This window comes from Alligator sinensis, unplaced genomic scaffold (genome assembly GCF_000455745.1).
Source record: "Alligator sinensis unplaced genomic scaffold, ASM45574v1 scaffold67_1, whole genome shotgun sequence".
NCBI lineage: Eukaryota > Metazoa > Chordata > Crocodylia > Alligatoridae > Alligator > Alligator sinensis.
Genome location: NW_005842111.1, coordinates 1,498,141 through 1,524,093, shown reverse-complemented (window position 1 = coordinate 1,524,093; position 25,953 = coordinate 1,498,141). Strand labels below are relative to the sequence as shown.

Genomic DNA, 25,953 nt, shown 5'->3' with positions numbered 1-25,953 from the left:
CTTCCTCTGGGCATTGACATCTTTGTAATGGCATAACTTTTGGAAAAGAATAAAACTGTTCAAGAATTTTATTAGCACCAGTGAAGTAAGATGTTCCCAAGGGAAAAGTTCAGCATATGACTGCTTTTGGATTAGGTTAACCATACTTTCATAAACATGGTGAAGGACAATTAAAGGGCTAATTTTGTTCTTTCAGTGGTTTGTAATTCTACTGCATCTACTTCAGAATAGTTTCTGATTTACAGTAGATAAAGTAAATGAATTAACATAATGGTTTAGCTTTATTGAGCTACATAAAATTGTTTCAACAAAAACAAATATGCACTCAGCAATGGATGCAGGAAGGCTCAATTTTTCAAAGGGATCTAATCCTTATGTATAGATTTGTACACCCCAAGTAACTTTCTTACAAATTATGCATGCTTATTGATTGGCTTCTAACATTTTGAACAAGGAAGTTATGGTTAAAATGCTCAGATTTATTTGTGTGTTTAATTTACCTATTTTCCTGATTTCCATACACAAATATAGTTGACTCACCATATTCTGAAGGTTTTGTAGATGAACAAATAATGCTAACAAAATCAAGAGCATAAAATTCTACTGGGATAATCTGGACATGTAAGTATAGGAATAGCTTAAAAACTTAATATTAGTAAATCGAAGTAGTAGATGTACACACACTCTCTAAATTGGAACAAAAAAATCACATTCCTTTGTTCGGTATTGGATTTTCACTCAGGTGCACCAACTGACTTGATGAGATGTGTATGAACTGTAAATTTAAAGCAACTTCAAAAGCAATTCACAACTTCCCAAATTACAGTGGTTTTCAATATTCTCCTAGTTTCCTCACGTTCTTGAAAATAATTTCATTAAATAGTTTGCTACAGCATAACTGCTCTTTACTCAGAACAATGTGCTCTATATTTGGTCGCTTGGACACCTGTAAAAGCTTTTTTTCTCCAAAGATGGATCTTAAGTAATATGGCTTCATTATAAATCTGCTTCTGTCATCTGAAATATAATGTGTCATCTTGAGTATAACAAGGTGCAGGGCAAAACAGCAGTGATACATGTGTGCCTGCTGTCAACCTTCCATGCCAGCATAATACCTCACTTGGGATACAGGGATTTTTTTTTTTTTTAACACAAGGAAGTTAGAATGATTTTTTTACTGTGAATTGTTAATGGCCTGCAAATATCTCCTGATTATTGATTATGTTTGTCACTTTTCATTCATGGTCTTTGTATATGAAGCATTTCATTTGGTTATCAGATAAGATACAAGTGAATGATACATTTACAAAGGGACAGAATTTAGTGGATATATTTGTGCATTTTTAATCAGAATGACAGCTGGTTAAACCACCAAAATGATGAGTGCTTAAAATTTTTCCTTGGACATGAATTATCAGCCCCAAACAGCAAAAACTCAAAATTAAGATTCTGACAGTTAAGCATTCTCTCACAGTTAAAAAAAATAACATACTATTTAGCTGTGCATTTTGCTTATGTAGATAATTGCATATTTCTTATCACTCTTACCCTCATCTTCCTTCTCCAATTCCTTCTTACTTTTTATTCTGTTAACTCAATGAGCTTTGTTAGGTGACTGATTTCAATACAACTACCAGTATTCACTACAGTCAAATCAGTGTGTGTAAGACCCCTCCCCCCTTTACATGTTACAGGTATCACACAATTAATTGGTTAATTGTGCAGTTACCTTGAGATCAGCTACACATGCAAAGTAGCTATAATTGCCATATAAACTCCAACCAGTTATAAAATTAGTAGGGGTGTACTGACAGAGATTTTTGGGGCCAGTAGTGATATCCAGTTTTTATGGAGGCATATACGCTGATACCAATCTGATTTCTGATAAAGCTGCATGCAGCTGGCAAGTCTGTTGTAGTGGAAGGGGAAGGAAGGGGCGTGGGGGAATAGATCAACTCTCCACCCCTGCGGAGAGGAGGGGAGTGGTTCCTGCCACTGTGTGAACCCCGGAAGGGCATGGATGTGCCGCCAGATCTGCACAGGGCTGGGTGGGTGGGCTGCAGCTGCAGGCTGGAGCTGAGGCTGCGCTGGGTCTTCTTTCTGGGGGCAGGGCTCAGGGTAGGGGCTATGGAGGGGGCTGCAGCCACCCCAGATTTTGCCGTAGCGTTGCTCCCAGTGACACCACATATCCAGCACAGCCGTGGCTCTTCCCAGCTCAACTCCTGCCTCTCCCCACACACCGGGAAGAGCCAGGGCTCCGCTGGATGCACGGCAGAGGCTGCTCTGGAAATGGTGCTATGGCAAAATCTGGGGTGGCTGCAATGCTGTCTGTAGCCCCTGCCTTGAGCCCAGCCCCTGGTGAGAAAAGTCCAGTGCAGCACCGGCTCTAGCCCACAGCTGCAGCCCGCCGACGCAGATCTGGGGGTACATGCCCCCACCCCCGTGCAAGCAGCAGTGAGAGCCACCCCGCGACAAACCGTGGCTCCTTCCCATGCCCCACCCCAGCTGGGCAGCATCTGCCTCTGCACCCCCCTCACCACAGGCAGGGGGTTGATCTGCCCCCGCCACACCCCTTTCCTCCCCCTTCACCTACCATCACAACAGACTTACCAGCTGGAGGCAATTCTCCACACTGCCGGGCTCTGCTCCTCACTGCCTGAGTGCTGCGCTGCAGCTGCACATACACACAGGCATTTATTGGCCAAATTATTGGCACCATCAGGCCAATTTCTGATACACTCAATTTTCTTTATATCGATATCTGACCAATGTATTGGTGCATTTCTAAAAGTTACACCTTGAAAACACGTGCTAATTTTATAGCTGGTTGCTGTCAAGCTTTAATTTGCATGTGTAGCAAGTTTTCCCTTGTGGCTAGAAGTCACATCACGTGAGGAAGTACCAAGCGTGGGGATGCACCATGTTCGGCCAGAGCTCAGAGTTGTACTATATATATATATATATATACTAGAAAATGGTATTTAAAGGTCTGTTTTTTGGGAATTGGCTTATAGGGGGGTGTGTGTGTGCGCGCACGTGCATTATAAGGGTTCAAGATGGGCAGCATGGGTTAATTGATTTCTAAGGAGCTTGGGTCTGATGCACAGTGTTTCATAAAGCCTTGGAAGCAGACAAGCTGTCTATCATGACAAGGCCAACAGACAGATACAGCCTGAGAACTGAGGAGGCCATGCCATAACACAAGATCACAGGCTTCAGGGCAGGCAGGTTGTCTAACACAACAAGAACACAGTCTAGAAAATAGCCTGAGAACCAAGAAAGTATGTACATGAGATAAGTGACACCAACTACAAGGCCCCAGAGCAGCTGCTCCAAGGCTAGGAACAATAGACCAAATTAGGAGAAGGCCCAGAAGGCTACGTGGACATTTGACCACAAGAGACAACCAACCAGAGATAGGCATGGATGAAGAGTCATCAGGAGTCATCAAAGGGAAGGAGAAAATAAAGCAGAGACTTGAGAATAAAAAGGGGTCCCTCCTTCCCTTCCTTTCTGTCCCTCCCCATTCCTCCCATTTCTCCTTCCTGAGAGGGGTCCCCAAGGCCACCGTGGACCGAAGGCATACCAGCAGACTGTCTCCTACATCCCACTGGAAGGGGGCTGTGGGTCTCGGCATCCCACCTCCAGAATGCTGACATGCCATGCTGACATCTGACACTTAAGAAAGACTCAGAGTGGAGCCTGCATCCAGATGTACTTTGACTCGGATGACAGCCCTAGGATTTGGAAGATATATAGAATTTCTTGATTGTTTGCATTGCTTTTTGTCTGTTATCACCGTATATCAATAAATTTGCCTATTATCGAATGGAAAGGTCGTGGTCAGTCTAAGGGTGTGTCCCCCTGCCCTGAACAAGGTATCTGGATCCTAACTCCAGAGCCAACAAGGGGGTGATTGCAAGCTGAAGACTTTTACCTCTCCTTCTCCTGGAATCACTGCTAGTGGTGAATTTGAAAGAACCAAAGAGATGGCTGGAGCACGTCACAATGCCAGAGCCACTGCAATTGCCACTCCTCTTTTGCTTACATGTGTGAGGTGCCTGTCCGGGTAGGACTGCCCGCTGTTGAGTCTTCCACCTAGGTCCTGGTTTGGTGACTGTGGCTTCCAGGTTCCTTCCAGTGACAGTTAAGAGGGGGAATACCTGCAATATGAGTGGTGCTTCCTCGTGGTGTCCCCCAGGTAGCAGGCAAGGGAACTGAAAAAGGAGGTGGTGAGGCTCCAAGGCTAGGAACAGACATTCAAAAAGCCAGAGCCTGAATTGATTCAACCTTTGCAGGTTAGTCTAATCTGCCTAGTCTAACCCAGTTCATAACAGGACAAACATTCTCTCTGGACTGAGGCAATGTAGGCACATGCCTGCAGGTTCTCAGGCCAGGAGCTGCGGGACACTAGAGTGTGCCCTCAGCTGCAGGGAAGCTGGGGGGGCATGGCCAGTCAGGGCTGAAGTGGCCAGAGAGGGGTTTAAATCCCCCTTCTCTATCCCACTAGGACCCCTCGTTGCTGCAGCAGTAGGGCACCATGACCCCTGAGGCAGAGCAGGGCAGGGAGACCTGCTCTTCCTCAGGGGTCTCCCCTCTACCCCAACTGGCAGCTAGGTCTGCCCACTGTTGCCACTGTACTCCCTGCCCAGGAATAGGATCCTGCTGTCCCCTCTGCTGACAATGGGGGTGGGGGTGGAGGAATAACCCCTGTCCCTGCTCCCCCCAGGGAACCTGTCAGCTGGCATCTGGCCATACCCCCACCCCACCACTGCAGCAAGAGGGAGCAGGGCTCTTGTTTGGGGAAGCAGCCTCTGTCACAATGTGGGTGAGCATGAGCCCTTTCCCAGTGGGGGGCGCAGTGCTGTGGGGCTGGCAAAGCTGCAGCGGGCTTCACGTGGCAGCACCACGGTCCAGAGTGGGTCAGAGCCCAGCAAACTCCTCGCAGCACTGCCGCTCTCTGCTGGCCCCACGTGGTTTTAGGAAAAACTCTCTCATTAGGAGGGTGGTGAAGCACTGGAACAACTTACCTAGAGGGATGGTGGAATCTCCATCCTTGGAAGTTAATGCCCAGCTTCATGAAGCCCTGGCTGGAATGATCTAGTTGGGGATGGTCCTGCTTTGAGCACGGGGTTGGACTAAATGATCTCCCAAGGTCCCTTCCAACCCTAAGTTTCTATGATTCTATGAAATATTTAAGTTTTATTAAACCAAGCCTAATCATAACTTGAACATTTACTGACGCAGTAAATTTGGCATTTGTATATTTTAAGAGACTCAGAATTTAAAATTAATTAAATGCTCAGTGCAAACATAAATTAATTACGCTGCTCTAACATCCATTATCTCTTATGCAAAATATTATACATCATTACTATGATTTGCATTTTTTCCATATACTTATTTTCTACCTGAAAAAATTAAAAGTTGCATTTTTAACATGGAACTTATTTTACCTCATTTAAACTGGAATACTTTCTATAAGGTTAAGTTGGAGTCCATAATTCAATTTTTTCTGTTTATAGCATGCTGGGATTCTTTCAACTCTCGTTGATATTTGTTAATTTTATATAATTATTTACCTTTTTTCATTATTTATCTACTATTTGAAAGCTATCCCAAACCATTGTTTCCTGATGCATCATCGCTTTATAATTTCCTCATTCTGTCATGATTTTACTAGTATAAAACTATGTTGGATTGTGTAGCTTATAAGTGAATAATTCAGATATTGTTATCTATCTTGTGGCAGGCACCTGGGAACCCTGAATAGTGATCAGGGCCTCCCTGCATGAGACACTGAACAATCACATACCAGAAAGGCAGTCCCTTTCCCAACAAGTTACAAGAAAGATGAAGAAACAAATTTATCTGCCTTTAGTGCAGGGATATCCAAGGTAATAAAGCAAGTACATTAATGCATATTAATTCAGCACAGCAGGCTGGATCCAGTGCCAGGTTGGTAGACTTTTTGTTACTGATTTCAGTGAAAGCATTGAATTTGGCCCATATTGTTGGGATGGCTATGTCCTGCAATGAGACAGGAGCCATCATTTGGACAGCCTTTTTTTTCACCTGTCCATTGCTCCCTTTATCATTCTGGCTACTGCTGCAGCCTGGGGCTCTGGGTTCCCCCTCCCTCCCTCAGGTTCTGCTTCCTGCTTCTGCTTGTAAGGGGTTGGGTGGCACAGGTGAAAGCACTGGGGGGCCTGTGGCATGGTGAAGCAAGGGAGCTGTGGTGGAGGCCACTCCCCTGTGGTCGGGGGGGCACCCACTTGAGGTGCAATGACTGTCAATGTGTGTAGTGCAGCATTGTACATGTGTATGCAGAGCGTAGCTATCTGTGAGCACACTGAAGGGGGGATTGTGACATATGGGTTGATGGCTCCCACCAGTATGGCCTCCAAGGTGTGGAAGCCCCGATGTGTTCAGCCTGCATGGCATGAGGCCCTTGATTATTAAAAGCTGGACAGTTCTGAAGTAGATCGCTGACCCATAGAGAGAATTATTCAGTTTGGCTGAACTGACACCCCTTCCTTTTGGATTATTTTACACAAGGTTAAGTTTAGGGCTCAATTTAGGGCTCAATTTAACACCCACTAAAGCTAATGGAAGTCTTTTTTATTGCACTTTGTCTGAAGTAAGTCCTGCAGTATTGGCTTTCTTTAAAATAAACAGGACTCTATTTGCATTTTCTTTTATTAAATGATACCTGTCGCGGGGCACCTTGCTGCCCCGCTCCTAGAGAGGGGAAAACTGCCAGAGGAAAAGCTCTGGCAGTGCACAAGGAGCCCTAGCAGCGATTAGGGAGTACAGCTGTGGGCTGCCGGGGCAACTAATGAGAGTCAGCTGCCTGTAGGAGGCAGGGCCTGGCCTTTATAAAGCCCAGGGCTGAAGCCAGGCTAGCAGTTTCCTGCTAGCAGCCGGAGAGGCAGGAGCTCCCTCGGCCAGGATATAGGGAGAACCCTGATCGCAAGTATAGCTCGCGAGAGCTCCAGAGGCTGGAGCAATGATGTTGAATTACAGCCAGGAGGCTTATGTTGTTATGGCCCAGTGCCTTGTGTTTTGGTTATAGCCAGGAGGCTTGTGGTTGCTTTAGTGCTGTGTATTACACCGGTGGTTTGGGTGAGGTTATTGGTGAGGCTAGAGTGGTTGCAGGAGGCCTCATTGGGGACTGACAAGGGAGTGTGAGGACCCCGGCACCAGTAAGGGCGCAACTTACAGGGTGCGCAAACCCCAGCCCTGGAGAGGGGCATTTTGAGAAGCCCCAGAGTGGGCACGACAAGTCCCAGGAGGGGGCACTATCAGGGAGCCTGAGCATAGGCGTGGCGAGCCCCAGGAAGGGGGAGCGCATTTTAGAGAAGCCCAGCGTGGGCACAGCAAGCCCCAAAAAGGGGGCGGCATTATTATTGGGGAGCCCGGTGCGGGCAGGTAGAGTCCCAGAGAAAGGGGGGCACTATTGAGAAGCCCCAGCGCGGGCACGGCGAGCCCCAAAGAGGAGGAGCGCCTTATTGAGAAGCCCGAGACAGGCGTAGCGAGCCCGGTTGAAGGCTAGCACAGCAGTAGACCTCAGACAGGAGTAAGGTGCTGCGGTGGGCCCCGATGAAAGGGGTTAGCAGTGCGGTGAGCCCGCATAAGAGAGGGTAGCAGTGCAGTGGGCCTAAAGGGCCAGAGACTTGGGAGCGAGTCCCGGAGCGGGCTAGGTTATTTTAGAGAAGACCCCAGAGAAGGGGGGGGCAACATTGTAGGAAGGCCCCAGGAAAGGGGGCGGCATTGTAGGGAAGTCCCCGAAGGTGGGGCGACATCACAGGGAAGGCCCCAAGTGGGCTCGGAGAGCTCGGGAGGGGGCAGTGCAACAGAGAAGGCCCGAGAGAGCGGGCGAGTTGATGTTGACAGACCAACATCCAGTACATCTGCGAGGCTTGGGGCGTGGTATTAGGGGTTGGTAGGAGCCACGCGTAGCCCATAAGGCTAGGGTGCCCTGAAGCACCCATTTGTGCTGGACAAGATCCACGAGGGGTCCAGGAGTCTGTGTCCAAGAGGGCATAAGGCAGCCTCCCAACTTAACTTAAGATCAAAGACGTGGTGGGCGAGAATAAAGGGTGCCCTTGGGCCGACTTGACATGGAGAGGGGGCCTCAAGGAGATCACGGCCCTCCGGCAGGACCCTACCATGACAATACCCAATAAAAAGCATTTAAACTCTAAGCATGCAAAATATTTTTTCAGTTCTGCTCTTCACATTACATTGTTAGCACATTAAATAATTCTTAATGAAGCAATAGTATTTTTTCATATGTTCGCAACAGGTAACTTTTTCAAGGATCTCTACAGATTCTGGACATTGCAATAATGAATAATCTTTCCTTCTCTGACATTTCACTTTAAAACATCTTAACTGGTTTTACACTAAAGCTCCACCTTTCAGAATCTTCTCTCCCAAAATATTTCAAAATTTGAGAGACTGAAAAATACCTTCCCCAAAATAACATTGCTCATTTAAAAAAGGTAATGAAATTATAAAGAAACACATGTCAATGGTGAACTATAGTTTTAGGTGCACTTTAGAAGTTTTAAATTACACTCTTCCAGTAGAGAGCAGTGTAGGATATTTTACTGACATGACACCAACATCTGTTCTCCTTTGTGCTCACATTCCTAGATTAAAAACACCTCACTCTCGCACAATAACACAATTCCTCGTGGTTTTGAAATTCACGAACATTAGAAGGTTTCTTATCTGAAATTAAATATAACTACAGAGAAAAGTAAAATACCTACCAAATCCACACCATAGATAACAATGTCATATACATTTTACTGAAAACCTGCTGTCAAAATTTGATAAATTGGCTCTTTCAAACAGGAAAAGTTTGAGGGAGGTTGGTTTACTGCTGAAATAAAGGCTAAATATACTCAGTTTCAAAACAATGGAATAATGAAAGTGAGTAATGAAACAAAAGAATGATAAGACAGCTTAAAGTGGAGTCAAGTTGTTATTTTGAATTCATGCTGAAAATAGTCAGATGAACAAATGTTCAACCTGTTCAACCACTGAGGTACAATGGCTGTCATTGCATCTCACTTTTTAAGAAGTGAAAACATTAGTGCAAACTTTTGGGAGAGTGTGTGAGTGACAGGGAGCCATCCCTGGGGCCAGTCACAATAATGTCCTGCTCACCTGTCTAGGGTAGTCCGCCCTGAGTCGTCCACCATGCTTTGATGTATCAAAATCAGATGGCCAAAATGCAGGAGGCTGCCCATTTAATGCCCTGATGCTGAGGGCATAATACACAGGTCCGACCTCTTTGTTACCATGTCCCATGCCTTGCAAATGGCATCCAAAAATCACTTCCAACTCCCCGGCCCCATTGTTGGGCTGTACTCAGCCTCTGGCCCAAACTTGGCCTCAGACATCCTTGGACATGCCTTGGCCCAGCCTTTGGTTCAACTTAGCCTAGGATGTCTTTAGACGTGCCTGGGCCATGTGCCCCCTCACTGGGGTCTCTATTCCCACATATACTCTGGGCTCCTTGCCTCTTGTTAGGCTCCTAGTCCCCCACACTCAGCCCCCTCGCTGGGGTCACTACTCTGCCCCCTCATTGGGGCTCCAGGGCCTTATGCCCCTTGGGCTTTAGATGTCTGTCAATGTACCTGGACCTCATTGTCCTCCAGGCCTCCAACTAGGTCTCACTCTTTCAGGTCTTGGGCCTCAGGCCCTCCTGGTCCCTGTGTTGTTGCCTAAGCTTGGTGCTCTTCTCTTAGGCTGTGCTCCCCTAGCTTTTCCCTTCCACATGGCCACTCACAAGGCAGTGGGGGCTGAGGATTCCTGGCACCCCATACTTGCTTTTCACTAGGCAGGCACTGGCATGGCATTTCCTGGGGACTACGCCACCACACCACCCAACTGCAGTTGGGTGTAGTTTTAGATCATTCCCTAAGACCAACTATAGGCCTACTTGCCCTGGTCTTTCTTCCCCTCACTGGGCTTCCTGATGTTCCTCCTGAGCTGCTCGCTCCTGGGCACTCTGATACAGCCCCCACCTTATAACTTGTTTCTCAGCCGCTGGACCCATCACACTCATAAGCCCCTTGCAGGATACCTCCCATCAGGAGGCTGAGTTTCAGCCTCCTTCATACCAGCCTGCTTGCTGGCTGACACCTTCTCCTATCTTGGCAGTGGATACCCCCCCGAAGGGGGACCTTTAGCCTTCTTAAGGACCTGGCCCCAACTCTGCCCAGTCAGGGTGCCAGCAGCTCTCCACAGCCCTGGTCGGCCCCTCATGGTGGGCTTCCTTGTCCTTCAGCCTTTTGGCCCTGGCCTCCTTGCACTGACAAGTCAAGGTTCAGAGGATCAGTCCGGCAGCAGCTAACCTTCCTACTTATCAGGGGTCCTCCCCTGGGCCCCACCATAAGCCAATCAATTCACACTGGGCTTGCCTAGAGTCCAAGAGATCTTATAGCCAGCAGCCCTTTACTCCATTGGGCTCATCTGAACCCTTGGCCTCACCATGAGTTCCAATCGGGGGCTTGCCTAGCACCTCAGTAGGCCAACACTCTCTACGCTCCTTTTCTAGGCTGGCGTAGCTCTTCCCTAGGCCCATAGCCTTTTCTTCAGGGCTTGGAACCCCACTAGGTCCCTAATAGCTCCTACAGTGACCTCCAGAATGTCTCTGGGGGTAGCAGCTCTCCAGCAGGGCAATGTTTCCTTGGCAGCATCCCTGCAACAACTGCTGCCTGGAACCATCATGGCATGCTTTTACACAGAGGCTGCTCAGCCGTGCTCCAATCAGGTGGCCTCCTGACTGTTATGTGACACCTGTTTGGCTCTGCAGTCAACTGCAGGCCATCTCACAGCCTACACAAGTCCATAAAGTGGCAAGCACCCAAAGTGTGTACACATGGACATATGTGACCTGGCTCCTCTTTTCAGTTAGGTAGGAGATGTTCAATATGGATGAATTTTTGACCATCAGCTCTACCCTTTTGTTATTCTTCTGCTAGCTGCTCTGCAGCTAACGTATTCCATCTAACCTCCATAGTAGATAAAACCTTTACTAGGATATACCAATGCACTAAGTTGTGCTGGTAAGGCATTTGGAGTAGTGTGCCTAAACTTTGGACAATAATTTACAGACGAGGCATTTATTTTTTTGAGCTGACACTATTGAAGTGGACTTTAGGCTTGTCTAGCAGTGCCTCCCCTAGGGTCTACATAAACACTTGAAAAACACAGCATGAAGGAATAGAAGGAAATAAATATTGAAGACCAATTCTTGATCTCTAATGGGAGTCTATTTAAGAAACTAGTCACTACTGGTTACTTAATAAATGGATCACTACAAGTCATTGCAAGGAAAATACATTTTTAAGTCCTCTTCTGGAATAATAGGAATGCTGTTAGAGATGTGCACCAGAAAACAAATATAGCCAAGGTTCACTAATAAACTGTGCTCTTCTTTAGAACGTGGATTTTTTTCTGCTTTGGAGGTTGCTTTTTTATAATTAATGTTGAGCTACTTCTTGTAATGTCAGGGTGAATACTTGTGAAACACAAGGTGTACACAGCCTGGAAACATATGTATCAACCTCTATTCTCCAATGTATCAGTAGGGGTTGGTGTTTCCTGGAGATTTCTTCATAGTTTAGCATGGGTGATCTGTAGCAGTCAGGGATAAACCCTAAATCAAGGATTTCCTGTCTAACATGACTATTGCTTTGGCTTCACTGAAAGGACAAGGCAAACAGACTGCAGAAGGATCATGCCCTAAATATCTACATATAGACTGAAAGTCTCCTACCTAGTAAAAAGGTGAAACAGGATACTAGTGATGGGCACACCAGAAGAAAGAGCATTTTAATCTTGATAGATTTTTCTTCAGGAACATTTTTAAGGAGAGGAAAACATGGTTAATGATAAGCAAAGTAAAGGATGGTTATTTAAATAAGGGGAAAAATCAGTATGATGAAACCAAATCAAAGGTACACAAAAGAAACAGAAAATATTTAGGAGAAAATATGGAAGCGATACATAGAGAAAGAAAAACTGGATATGGCAAAGTACTGAAATACCGAGAGAAAGTTGTCAGAAATGGGACTACAAATTAGATTTCCTTAACAAGAAATGAAACCTTCCTATTCACCATGACTGCAAAGGAAAAGAATACTGTACTTGGATTTTAGATTCTAAGTGAAATCTTAGGACATTCTAAGGTGTTGAATATGTTCATTCTTCTTCCCCTCCACCCATGTTACAATGAGTTAAACTCTCTGCACTCACTGGATAGGGACAGACATTACACACAAACCAGTTTAAGTGATCAGAAACTAGCTTCAACCTGTAACAACAGATATTCAGTGCACATAAACCAGTTTGAAAATAGCATAAACAAGTTTGAGATAAACCTGATTGAATGTGGCATCAGATTGAACTGATTTGGGTCAAGCCAGTTTATGCAATGTCTGTCCCAGACCCCTTCCTGGTTTAAGTTAAACTAGACTGCCCCAGCATCCTGGCATGCTCTCTGGGCTAGGCAGGGCTCTTTGCTTCACAGCAGACTTGGCCCCTCCCCTCTGCTCCCTGGCTGGAGCTTTGGAAGAGATTGCAGGCTTCTGCCTGGCTTCTCCTGCTCTGCCTCTCCCCTCACCAATCCCTGATAAGCAGGGATCCCCCCTCCCCTCTGCCTTACTCAGACACCTCTCAGCATTAGCTAGAATACCACATGCTGGCTATGGTCCATGCTGAGGCAGAAGGGAAAAAGGCAGACAGGACTGTGTCCTTTTTGGAGCTAATCAACAGGTAGCTGGTAATGTCCCTCCTTGGAATGTTCCCTTCCTTGGAAAAAGTTGTTTAAGAAGAGCTTGAACTAATAAGATGCTTTGTTTTTTGATGGGGTATTAACTGTAGTAACAAAGCTGATAAATGTTGTTATCAAGGGTGGGGGGGGACCCCTCCCTAATCAGAGCATCCTGCCAGGGCCTGGCCATGCCCCGCCTCAGTTCAGCACTGAAGAAGGGGAGGAGGGCTCCTCTAGTGCCCCCCTGCTTCTAACCTGAGCCACTGCAGCTATGTGCCTGCATTTTTTCAGTCCAGAAGTCATGTCTGAATGATTACAAACTGATTTAGCCTAGCCAGGCTAGACTAACCTGCAAAGACTGAATCAATTCAGGCTCAGGCTTTTTGAATATCTGTCCCTAGCCAATGTAAATACCCACATAACATATATGCTCTCACTTTGGTATAACTAATCTAAAACAGTCTAATTGGTTTAACTAACATTCCATTAAGCAGAAGATATAGGAAGAGAGAAGGCATGCATTAAAACAAACCACCCAAGAACAGAAGAAGAGAGATGAAAAGTAGATCTTCTGAAAATGTTGCTGACCCCTGATATAGTCCAACCTCCTGCGTGAGGCAGGATCATCCCTTTCTAAACCATCCTATACAAATCTACTGTTTAAACTCTTAGCAAAACTCTACACTCAATCCTGGAACAACACAAGACATAACACCCTAACCAACCACACAAAGCAGAGGAACCATGGAAGCCAATATTCTGTTGCTGCAAATATTGCTAATATATGCTTGAGAGATCCCAGGAAGAATATCATGGCCCCTGCTACAGAGGATGGCAAACATCCCCAGTGTTCTTGCCAATCTGACCATGGTGTAAAATTTGTTTCTGAACCCAAATATGGTGATTGATGTGACCCTGAGCAGAGGGACAAAACGCTCTATTCAGGAACCTCTGGGTTTTAGTTGCAGCTGGAGCACTGGTGCACTCCAGTGTTGGCTGCAGCCAACACCCAATGCCTCTGAGGAAGGCTTAACAAGAAAACAAACAAACAAAAAATCCTCAACCCTGATAGATGTAGCAGCAGGATGGGAAGAAATTCCTTCCTGACCCCATGTGGAAACTAGAAAAGCCCAGAGGCATGGGAAATACCCATAATAGAACAGAGGCATGGCTATGCCTAGATCACCATTGAATAGTGGCTCTCCAGTCTCCTGATAACTTTCAGTTAATTGCTCTTCTTGCTCCACTTTTCAGTTCTTCTTTTGGGCCATGTTCAGAGAAAAGGGATGCGGCAAACTTGTATGTTGGTAAATCAATATGGTAATAGGCATATATATGTACAGCACAATGTAGTCCCATGCAGAGATAACCAAACAATATCTGAACCACCTAGCTTAGGTAACAGAAGCAGTACACCCATGTTAAGATGACACTCTGTCATGCTAGCATATCCCTAGAAGCAGGCTGTATTAGCCCAGGCAGAGCACCAGCACCACACTAATATTGTTATATTGCTTCTGGATCTGAGCTGGGTCATTCAGAGGTAGCTCAGGTAATTTTACTTGGAGCTGTGCTGTACTGATATAACCTAAAGCAGGCATATCAAAGATGTAGCTCATGGGCCACATCTGGACTGCGGACTTGTATCATCTGACCTGAGGAATACCTAGATGGGAATGGGAATTTAGGGCAAGGCAAGTGCAGCTGGGACCCACCAGTGAGTTCTGGTGCAGTGAGCCCACCAGGGAGGGATGTCAACGGAGAAGGGTGAGCGACAGGTATGTTAATCCCTGCGGCTCAGGAAACCACAGTGGGTAACAGTGCTGCTGCCCACCCTACTGCTGAAGGTGATTCTATATCAGACCCAGGGAACCGAGGGAGTTTGATAACCTGTCCTAAAGGACTCTTCACTAATATAACTTCTTACAATTCACATGCTAAGATTGTCAGAAGAATTACACCAGCTCAGATTCACTTTCACTTACCACTGTACCTGGGCACACCTCCATGGCTTGAAAAAGACACTAGATTCTATTTAGAGTACAAATGTGTAATTATATAAATAACTACTTAAGGCTCCTTCTATACGTTATAAGTATTTCACAATTAACAAGTTAATTGATCAATTACCTTGAGACCAGCTACATGTGTCATGCCATAAAAAGCTCCAACCAGCTATTAAGTTAGACCTTGCAAATGTGCACTAACTTTTTACAGCTGGTTGCTATCAAACTTTATTTGCACATTTAGCAGGGTTTCCCCTGAGGCTGGGGTCCCTGTCAGCTGACTAGGCTCTCAGCTGCAGGGGTGCACGATGCCAGAACCTAGCTGGGTCCCTGAAGCCAGGGGCATGCGGCTGCCCTGAGGGTGCATAAAACTCCTGGGGCTGGGAGATTATGCCAATATTGATCCCCCAGCCTCAGGAGTGCATGAAACCTCCATGGCTGGGGGATTGCAGCAGCCATGATCGTCCAACCCCAGAGGTGTGAGAGGCTACCCCATGGCTAGAAGCCCCTCAACTGAGGGGGCTCCTAACTACAGGAACCAGCTTCCGGCCAGCACAAGAAGAGCCCATGATTGGGCTTCCCATGCACTGGCCATAAGGCAGAATAGGATCTAATGCACAATCCCACAATCACACCTCCTTCCATATACATGTGGCATGACAGGAGGAATGACTGTTTGGATCGTGCATTAGATCCCATCATGCCTTTACCTGCACCTGTAGAGAGGACCTAATTTGTAAGCAGAAGATATTTCCAAAATTGCTCTAAATTCTGTAAGTAAGCATGACTCAAAGCTTCTGTTCATTATTCAGAGAGAGAGAGAGAGAGAACAGAATGGTAATCTGCTAGGAAGGCCATTAACAAGGATGTATAAGAAAAGAAAAGAAAAGTAAAGATAATGGTACAACATCAGGGTGCAAAAAGAATAACTAAGCCTAAAGAAATTAATTTCATACAAGTTATTGCCATTTTTTCTATGAAGAAATTAACAGCAGATTGTACCAAAACAGGGAGGCATTACTTCCTGCAAAGGACAAAGCTTTTCTTGATATGACTCTTACTATGGAAGATGTAGCTAGTACATGAAAAATAGTAAATATTGCTATAATGCCATAGGGTTTGAACAGAACATTACAGATGCACATTAAAATAGATTTTGCCTTGAAGACAATACTATCAAAGAACATGAACCTGGCAAATCTATATGGATAAGCTGTAACTCAGATCATGCATCTGTCTAAGGAAATAAAGACAAAAGGTGTTCATCCCCTCCCCTCCACCATTTTCTGTTCTGAGGTAGCTAGACAGTTCAGATTTATATTCATGTAGAGGGTATGCAGGCCTACATGCAGACTTACCGCCTAGCCAGAATACCTGGATGGAGGTTGGCTGTCTCTTTAGTTCTGCAATACTGGCTAAGGATACAAGATATTGCTGGCATGAATCATGTCAGACATTACTCTCCACCAGGAGCAAGGAGGAAGCAATGGAGGAAGTACAATCAAAACATGTCCCTTGAGTATGGTCTAGCCCTAAAAGATTACAAGATCTGGTAGTAAATTTGCAATTCCTAAGGAATGGTTGATAAGAGAGGACAAGTATGACAAGGACAAAGGTTTCAAAAGTAAAACATTATAGAACTACTGCTTTAATGTACATATCCTGTTGCTAGCTCTTTTATTAACATGATGATACATAAACTGATCACAGCTGAGATGCAAATATGATCAGGGATGAAGGAGGAAATATGGGAAATTTGGGTTGGGGGAGAGAGAGAGAAAAGAAACAAGAATTCTTTTCTGATTTTATCAATCTGCTGTTGAAAATAATGCCTTATTCCTTTGGGGAATGGCAGCTGAGACGCTGAATGGTTAAAATCCTGAATTAATTCTCTTTCCCATCATGTGTACTGCATGGTTCATTACGCCTCACAAGCAAGAGTGCTTTGCTTTGGATGTGGGGAAAACAGAAGATAAAACAAAAACTATCAATGTCAATAAAGACAAAAGTCTCAAACTTGACCCTTTGGGTTTTTTGTTTTTTTTTTTTACACTGGACCCTCCCTTTTTTATTCCCCCCCTCAATTCTGGCAATTTACTCAAGGGAATAAATTCTTTTCTTGCACGAGAGGCCATTTCTATCTACTGTAATGGAGGATGTTTATGCATATCCAAGGGCACAGGCCTCAAGTGATTACAGCTCCTTTATTCCAAGTCCCAGAACTATTAAGCTCACTACTAACCTGACATCCATCTATTTTCTTTTGGACAGATGGCACTCTGCTCTTTTTTCCCATTACTATTTATCTTCTCTACAGATCCCTTTCAGTAATTTCCATTATGACTGACATGAATTTTACAGATAGCTAACAAAGGAAACAGCATAACATACATTATTGTTCTACTGTATTTTGATCTAATTCTATTCTCAGTCTGTGCAACTGGTTCCTGCCTCTGATAGTTTGAGAGAGGGAAGGGTAGCACTGTTGGGGGTTCTGGACATTAACTGCAGCAATGCTAACTTGCAGTTTTGGTGCATCGCTGGTTGCTTAGTGGGGTTTTTTTTTAATCCCTACCTCCTGCACATATGCAAATCTGTTTCAATTTAAAAACAACAACAACAACATCAAACGAACAAATAAAAAGTTATTAGGCTTCATAATAATGGAGAATAACTGGAAAATGTGAACCCAAATGCCTAGAGCTAACAGTAAGAAAGCTCTTGAGCTTTGGTAGTCACTCTTTAGTTTATCATAATTCAGGAATCTCTAGTCTAATTCTCCTCAGATCTGCCAGAGAATTTTAGCTCTGGCCCAAGTGTTTGGTATACTAATCACACACAGTAGTACAATTTTGTTTTTTTTAATTAAATAAATAATTTTCTTTGGTGACTAAAAGAATATATAGGCTACATTCACATTAGCCACAGTTTTGAAAATCATATAACATAATTCTGATTTAGTTATAATATTTTGCCAACATTTTTATTAAACCTCGCATGAGATGGTTTTCTTCTTTTAGTGTTGTTCCACTAATTTAAGTAATCACATAAAAAGAGTGAACCAACTTCTTTTAAGGCACATAGGTAAACTGACTTCAATTGAAAGGAGTTGAATTTGGTCCTGATGACTGTAAAAAGAAGCTGAATTTGACATGGACTCCCCTGGGGAGACTTTTCTGAGTAGTTGCTTAATTAACTGAGCAGTAAATGTCTCAGCATCTACATGTGCTCCCCTATTAGGGTGCACAAAACGAAAACTCCACAGCAGGGTAGTACTTGTAAATACAAGTAGTACTTTGCTCCAGAGTTTTTTTTGTGTGCAGCAGCACGTGTGTGTTAACACCAACCCTGCTGGCTGGGGCATGAGGGTGCTTCAATGCAGGGGCTGCTTCCAGCTGGACCTGCACGGAAGCACCCTTGTGTCCCAGCCAGCTGTCTGCAGCACACTGAGCCCAGTTGGAGCAGTCCTGGACTGGCAGGCTGACCACCCGGGCCCCCTACCAGTTGGGGATGCTGTGACCTGCCCCAACGTGCTGTGGTCCAGGCGCATATGCAGATGCACATCCAACAGCAATATGCTCCGAAGTGATAAGCTCTGGAGCTTATTGCATCACATTAAAAGGCAGGTGTAGATGCACCCACTGTCCCACAGTTTGAACCAAAACAACACAGGCATGACAGTCATTAACCCATCACCCTTCCAAGTTTCATTGCTGCCTCTTCACCAGTAGGTGCCCAATGAGAGCACATAACCCAGCCAGCTTGTCCTGGAAATGAACTGCAACAACTAATGACTACACCGTTCACCCTGTGTGGGACTAAGAGAGCATGCTGAACATATCGACTGTACTAAATTGTTAATAGTGGGCTGAGGTAGGCTACTGATTATTAAGTATTTTCTAAATGTCTGTTGTCCCATTTTTCCTCCCCCTGTCCTCCCCATCAATAAACCCTGTTATAGTTTAATATTAATTTGCAAGTGGGGAAGTTTGTTCACATTGGAACACCCAGGCAGAAATTATTTTTACACACCCTGATGTCCCAGAAAAAGTGGTAGCACATTTTATTCTGAATACTTCAGTAGGACTTGAAGTGACACAGTGGACTTGTATGCCTGTAGGGTCACAGGACAAAGTGCTTTTCTTCCAGGAAAAATGTGACAGCTATTTACAGCCAATTTGTATTGATTTAATCCCACAAAACATTACTCACACAAATAACCCACTGGAACACGCTTAAATGAATGTGTTATATTCACACCAAATAATTCTTAGTAAAATTAGCTGGAGATTTTTCAGCTTTTTAGCAAAAAAAAGGTCTCTTTTTCCTTGTTTTGCAATTCCATGTGCTGCCTTAATACACTTAACACCTCCAAAAAGCAAACTATGCCTCTTCAACTTCTGAATGAAACAACAATGTAGTTAGTGCAATACCCTTCCTTTGTCAGTTATCAATGCAAGCAGCTTTAGACAAGTTTTAGTCCAGAGAATCTGTTTATATGCAACTTACAACCTCTGGTTAACATTATGTATAGCTGTATCATGGAAAGCTCAAAGTGTGGTGAGTTGGCAATGCGCCAAGAAGGTCCCTATCAACTAACTTGCCCCCAAAAAGGCTACTGGACCAAAGTAAAATAAAATAACAACAACAACAAAAAGAATTAGAGGCATGGACAGATGCAACTATTGTATCACTATCAAAGGATACCAGCTACATTTGTAGTCAACTTGCTCCAGCTTTAACCCTGATTTATTCCGAGTCAAAATTAGGCTGATTTACCTCACTACAGACGTGTAGATATAACAGCTGCAGCCTAATAGCTGCTGAATCCTCTGGGCAACAGCTTCCTATCCCCTTTTAAAGGGAGACAACTAGTCAAATAATAAATATGTGATGTGGAGCCCATCTGAGCTGGAAACCCATTCTACAAGGACTGAGGAATGTGAAGAGGGGCAAATCCCAGAGGAGAACACAAAGTCAGACTGCACAAAGCATACAGGAAGTAACAGACCTGGGGGGTTTAAAAGATTAAGGGAATTTGAAGAAATGGAGAGGAATACAAAGGCATTCCTTCACAGCTGAAGAGACCTGACCGACTGTGGAATCAGCCAAAGAAAAAAGAAACTGAGTGTAGTGGAGATGGAGACTGATCTGCATGATAAAACATAAATCGGACATACCAGGCAATCTAGAGGACTAACCAAGTCCCAAAGAATGCTGAAGTATGATGCAGTAAGTGAGGTGGGAGATAGCATGCAGGTATTCTATTGCTTTTCTATTCTTGCACCGGGCGCCAAACTCTGTTGCTACGGCACTGAGAGACATATTAGCCCTGGGAACCTAAGACAACTGAACCACCAGGTCAGGCTTCTATAAAGGGGTAACTGAAAAAAAAGGAGAAATCCTAAAGAGCCCAGAGAAAGAAACATGGCTGAAACCTACCTAGATCAAGGAAAGCTTAATGGGTTTAGCATGGTGGTACCTGAACACAGCACTCCTGTGAGTGTCCCTGTGGGAGAGCTCTAGCAAAGTGCTTTCTGAGTTCTTTGCAACAGAAGACTTACTCTATAATTTTTTTGTAGTGAATAAAATGAGTCGAAACTAAGACCTAGAATTTCTGAAGGGTGCCTTGACCCTAAGAAGGCTCAGAAGCACAGCTTTAGAACCACTCTTCAGAAAACCATTTGCAAGATAATATCAAAATATCCTGCTCATAAAAGAATATTTTTCCTCTTGTTCATTAGCCAGAATTTAGTTTATTACCCAGAACAGGTTCCAAAACTTTCTTAGATCATAGACCCTAATTTTAGAACTTCCAAATGAGAACAATATTTTGAGAAGAAAACTATTTTCTTTGCTAGTTTTTAATTTTATTGATTATTCCATTTCCCCTTATATATTAAAAAAAAACCCCCAAAAACCCAGATGCCTTGTCTCTACCATTCATTACTTTACATGGGTGTTTTATGTTCTTCCTTAATAGTCTATTTTCGAGAAGAAATGATACTCATCTTTTTTCAATACCTCCTCATGTGAAGCAAGCTATGTAATATATATTAGGGCTATGCGAAACACCATTATTTCACTTCGATGACCATTTCAAAGGGACAGTGTTTCATTTTGTCATTTCATTTCATTTCAAAGCACTGTCCTGTTTTTTTTCATCGAAACGTTGAAACAACGAAACAATTTCACCCATAGGCTATAGTGGGGAATCATGAAAATGCCTAACACTTTGTCATTTCCTGCATGATTTGGATGAAAATTGCAGGGGTAGTAGCCCCTTCTGCACACATGAAGCCTGCCATGTTTCAAGGAGATAGGTTCAGAGGTTTCTGGGAAACTGAACCTCAAACTCTTCAAAGCAAAAGTCCTGATACTTGGTGGCAGCAGCAGCAGCCTCCTCTCATCTGGCATGCAGATCTGGAGGCCCGCACCTCAGGGAGGGCTGCGGGGTTGTGCTGGACACCTCCCATGGGTATGAGCCCCCGAATCTGTGCACCAGATGAGGGGAGGCTGCCGCTGCTGCCTTCAGACAGGTGACAGTAACAATTTTCTCCAGTGCTGGGCACAGCCTACACCCAGTGCCTGTCCCAGGTGACAGAGCAGTCTCCTCTCATCCAGGGCACAGATCTGGAGGCTTGCACATCTGGGAGGGCTGCTGGGCTGTGCCGGACTCCTCTCAGGGGTGAGAGCCCCCAGATCTGCACGCCAGATGAGGGGAGGCTGCCACTGCTGCCTGGGGCAGGCGGTAGCAGCAATTTTTCCTGGAGCTGGGTGTAGCCTACACCCAGTGCTGGTCCCAGGTAACAGGACAGACTCTTCTTATCTGGGGTTCAAAGCTGAAGGTTCACACCCCCAGGAGGGCTGCTGGGCTGTGCAGGACTCCTCCCGGGGGTGCAGGCCCCCAGATCTGTGCCAGATGACAGGAGGTTGCCGCTGCTGCCTAGAACTGCCGCTGGGCTGCACTCCGTGGAGCTGATGGAGCCAATCAGAGCACAGCCTGGTGGTGAGAGGCAGGCAGAGCTGGTGCTGCACTCTGATTGGCTCTGCCAGCCCCATGAAGTGCAGCCCAGTGCTGCGCTCCACCTCCCACCGCCGGGCTGAGGCCCATGGGGGGGCAATTGGGGGCAACGCCTGGGGGTGGGAGGTGGGCAGAGCTGGCGCTGCCCTCTGATCAGCTCTGCCAGCCCCACAGAGTGCAACCCGGTGGCAGGAGGTGGGGAGAGCCAGGGCTGCGCTCCCCACCGGGCTGAGCTACATGGGGCTGCAGAGCCACTTGGAGTGCAGCCCTGGCTCTCCCCTGTCTCCCACCACTGGGCTGCTTCAAAACTTGAAACATTTCGAAACTTTCATGTGCCCTCATTTCATTTCATTTCAAAGCTGTTTTGATGCTTTTGTTTCATTTCAATTTCGCTGTTTTGAGCTTGAAACATGTCAAAACAGCTTTGAAATGAAACACTCGGCGAAATTTCGCACAGTCCTAATATAATGCCATATGGTGTAGTAGCCAAATTATCAGGTTCACCCTTAGCCTACAAAAACTTCTAATATTAAGAACTAACATTTCACACCAGCTGGAATAGAAGAGGGGAAAACTGAGAGTAATGACCACAAACTCTTGGAAGATCGATTCAGGCTCAAGATTAGGAAAACTTCTTCACAGCCAGGGTGTCCAGACTGTGAAATTAGCTCTTTCCAGAGGTGGTGCAATCCCCTACCCTGGAAATCTTCAAGAGAAGACTAGACAGTCACCTTGTTGGGGTCACCTGACCCCCAGTTATCTTTCCTGCTTGGTGCAGGGGGCTGGACCTGATGATCTTTTGAGGTCCCTTCCAGCCTTACAATCTATGAATCTATGAAGATACCTGTACTGATGACTGACTCCAGTGGGCACATCAGAAATTGGCCAATTGGCAGAGCAGGTGGCTTTGGAGAAACTCAGACTCTCTTTTTCAAGCCATCTACTTTACCCAAGTGCCAGTTTCTGGTATGCTGGAGTGGGAGTGAATGGATAGAGTTTATTTTGATGGTGGTAGACTAAACCTGAACAGGAAAACCATATAAATATGCCCTGTGTCTTAGTAGGATTGCTTATCATTATTTTAATTATATTATGGTACCACCTAGTGATCTGAGTCTTATTCTCTGAACTGCTTTACAAGCATATAACAAAAAGATGGGCCCTACCTCAACAATGTAAAGAGAGGTGATTAGCTTGGTTAGTCTGAAGTCACAGAGAAGGTAGGGCAGGGAGGTGCCTTAGCCTAGGTACAAACATTACACTTATCTCTCCTTAAGCAGGCAAAAAGCACTCTAAAACTGTAACTGAACAGATGTTCATGGCTCTTAGAGTGCTTTAAATATGGTGAATTATACTCTAAGTTAACCCTTGATGGATGAAGTACTAAAGCGCTTTCTGTTAGAGTGCTATATCAAATGTCTGTGCCAGATCCCAACAAGCGTCAACTTAGTTGAGCACGATTCCCACCATCCTGGATGGCATTGTGCAGTGCTGTGCTCTAGCCTGGGGCGGATCTCCTATGCTCTGCCCAAGCACTGGGCTGGTCCTGCACCCTGGGCTGTTACTGCCCATGTGTGTGACAGTCTCTGATCCCAATCCCGTGTGCAGCCTGGCCAGGGGGAAGTGGGGAAGGAGGATTCTCTCCCTGCAGGGCACTGTAGCCTGGCTGAGATCTCTCTCGCAGCAGCTGCCCTGGCTGGGCTACAGTGCATTACATCTGGCTGGGGACAGCTATAGGGAAGGAGTCTCTCCTAGCAGGTCTCTCTCCTGGAAGCTGCCCCAGCTGGGTTGCAGCACAGTGCAACCTTGCTGAGGAGGGGGCTGCTAGGGAAGGAGTCTCTTTCCTGGCTGGGGTGGGGGCCCTGCTGGCCACTCAGAGGTGGCCATCTGCTCGGCTCCTCCTGCAGCCTTCTGGGAGGTGTTCAGAAGCTCCTCCTGGCTGCTGGCCACAGCAGGTTCTGAGCCTCTCACATCCCAACAGCACATTTGTTCAGTTCTGTACCAACCTAATCTAGAGCACTTAGAGTAAAACACTATACTTAGAGTGCTTCTGCCTTGGGCTTCTCAAACATCTATACTTAGCTTTAAAGACTACCTCATTCAGAAAGTCACAAATGTTCATAGGTGGTAGCTGACCATCAGATGCTAAGAATGGACTAGCATCTGTTGAAGTAGGATGTTGCTCGTGAAAGATCATGCTTATAAGGTGTCACTCTATCTCACCACCTGCAAAAGATATAGGAAAACCAACAAATTAATTCTAATGCCAGTAAATGGCAGCTTTGGTCTCTGGTCCTAAGTGCTACTTAAAAATGAACAATGTCAGTTACATTCTTCACCTGACAGTGATTCACCAGGGGAGTTCTTCCAGCAATGTTAGTCCATGCAAGTACCGTAAGTAATATGCCCAAATTAGTAGAGAGAAAACATAGCGTGAATAGTCTCTCCCCCTCCTGTCAGCAATGATTCAAAGTGGAAAGAAATATGGAAAGGCCTAAAAGGGCTTTTCATTTATGGGGAACTCTCATAAATGAAAAAAAAAAACAAACCTGCAAAAGCCCGAGAGCATAAGAATATGAAGAAATGCAGAGTGCTATATCACCTAGGAGACTAGATTGACCACATCCTGATTAATCTTCTAAGAACTTGGACCATGGAAACTAAACAAACAGCATATGGGAAAATGTGGCAAAATATAGCTCACTTCCAAATGCAGATGTTTTCCTGGCAGGGAAGACTAATACACAAAATACCTGGAGTGCATATCTGTGTGAACAGGTGCATGAAGGTGAAGTAAAGTTATTTCATACCTTTCATCAAGTGCTAATGCATGCCTAGTGAGTTCATGATAATTTGGGAGTTTAACTCCATGTTTTTGATAAATTATCATCTACTTTCTAAAGAGAAATCATGCCTCATCAGTTATTTAACTATTAGATCAAGGGTTGGCAATGTTTTTGGCTGGAGTGCCAAAAACACTCCAACCTCCACCCATGCCTCGTAATGGCATGCCAGAGGTGGAGGAGCTGTGAGAGGCCCAATCTTCATTGCTGGCAGAGGCTGGACACATGCCTCCAGGCAGATGGCAGGGGAAGGACCAAGGTTGTCCTGCCTGGGCTCTTCCCACCACCTGCTGCAGCTACACAGAGACTTGGCCAGATGTGGTAGGCAGCCAGGAGGCTGCAAACAGCTGCACCGGGCTCCACAGCCCTGGTACCAACTCCATGGTCGTAGCTGCCCAACATGCCTCTGGGTGCACAGCCGGGAAGGGGCCTGGGGCAGCACAACCCTGGGCTCTCCCTTGCTGTTCATCCCAAAGTGCATGTGCAGCTGCTGCCACCACAAAGCTGTGCTGGCGAACCCAGTGCAGCGGTTTGCAGCCTCCCAACTGCCTGCCACAGCCAGCCCAGGCTCTGGGCAGTTGCAGGCAGGCTGCAAATACCTGTGCTTGACTCCACAGCATCTAGAACTGGCCCTGTGGCAGCAGCGGCTGCAAGTGTGCTTCTGGGCGGACAGCAGGGGTGGAGCCAGGGTTGCACTGCTCTTGGGTCCCTTTCTGGACCATATGCTGGAGCTGTATGCACAGCCACTGCAGCCACAGAGCCGGTGCGGGGGCTGTGGAGTGCAGCACAGTTGTTTGTACCCTCCCAGCTTCAGCCAGCCCAGGCTCTGAGCAGCTGCTGCCTGCCACAGAGCCCGAGCTGCTTGTAGCCTCCCAGCCACCTGCTGCGAGCAGCCTGGACTCTGTGGCTGGTGGCAGCTGCCTGGAGCCCAGGCCAGCTGTGGTATGCTGAGGAAAATGGCCTTGCATGCCAAGCTCTGACACATGTGTTGGGGGTTGCTGACCCCTGTCTTAGATTGTCAACTATTGAGGAACCATCTAGTAAGCCTGTGTGAAGCAGCAAGTATTCAATTTGCCTTTGGATTCAGCTAATTCAGAGGGCCCGATTTGATTTGGCCAATTCAGATTCGGAGGTTTGGCCACCAAATTGGGCTGAATGTCCTCTGAATCGAACTGGCAACATCATCCCAATACTATATAAAAAAAGAAAGCCCCATCCTCACTGGCTGCAGCAGCAGTGATCAGGGCCTCTGAGGGCTCATGGCAGAGTCCCCTTGCACAGCGC

The 25,953-nt window shown here is 45.7% G+C and overlaps 1 protein-coding gene across 3 annotated transcripts in view; it reads right to left on the bottom strand.

The window, feature by feature from the left end:
* The window catches only part of GULP1 (GULP, engulfment adaptor PTB domain containing 1), a 322,650-nt gene that overhangs the window by 87,594 nt on the left and 209,103 nt on the right, over positions 1 to 25,953 (bottom strand). For 2 of the 3 annotated variants that reach the window (XM_025205329.1, XM_025205330.1), the window contains exon 3: positions 23,922 to 24,052. The exons of the other annotated variant lie outside the window; for it this stretch is intronic. In XM_025205329.1, coding sequence (XP_025061114.1) covers positions 23,922 to 24,023 — 102 coding nt within the window. In that variant the 5' untranslated portion in view covers positions 24,024 to 24,052. The remainder of the gene's footprint in view (positions 1 to 23,921; positions 24,053 to 25,953) is intronic. 3 annotated transcript variants of the gene reach the window in all.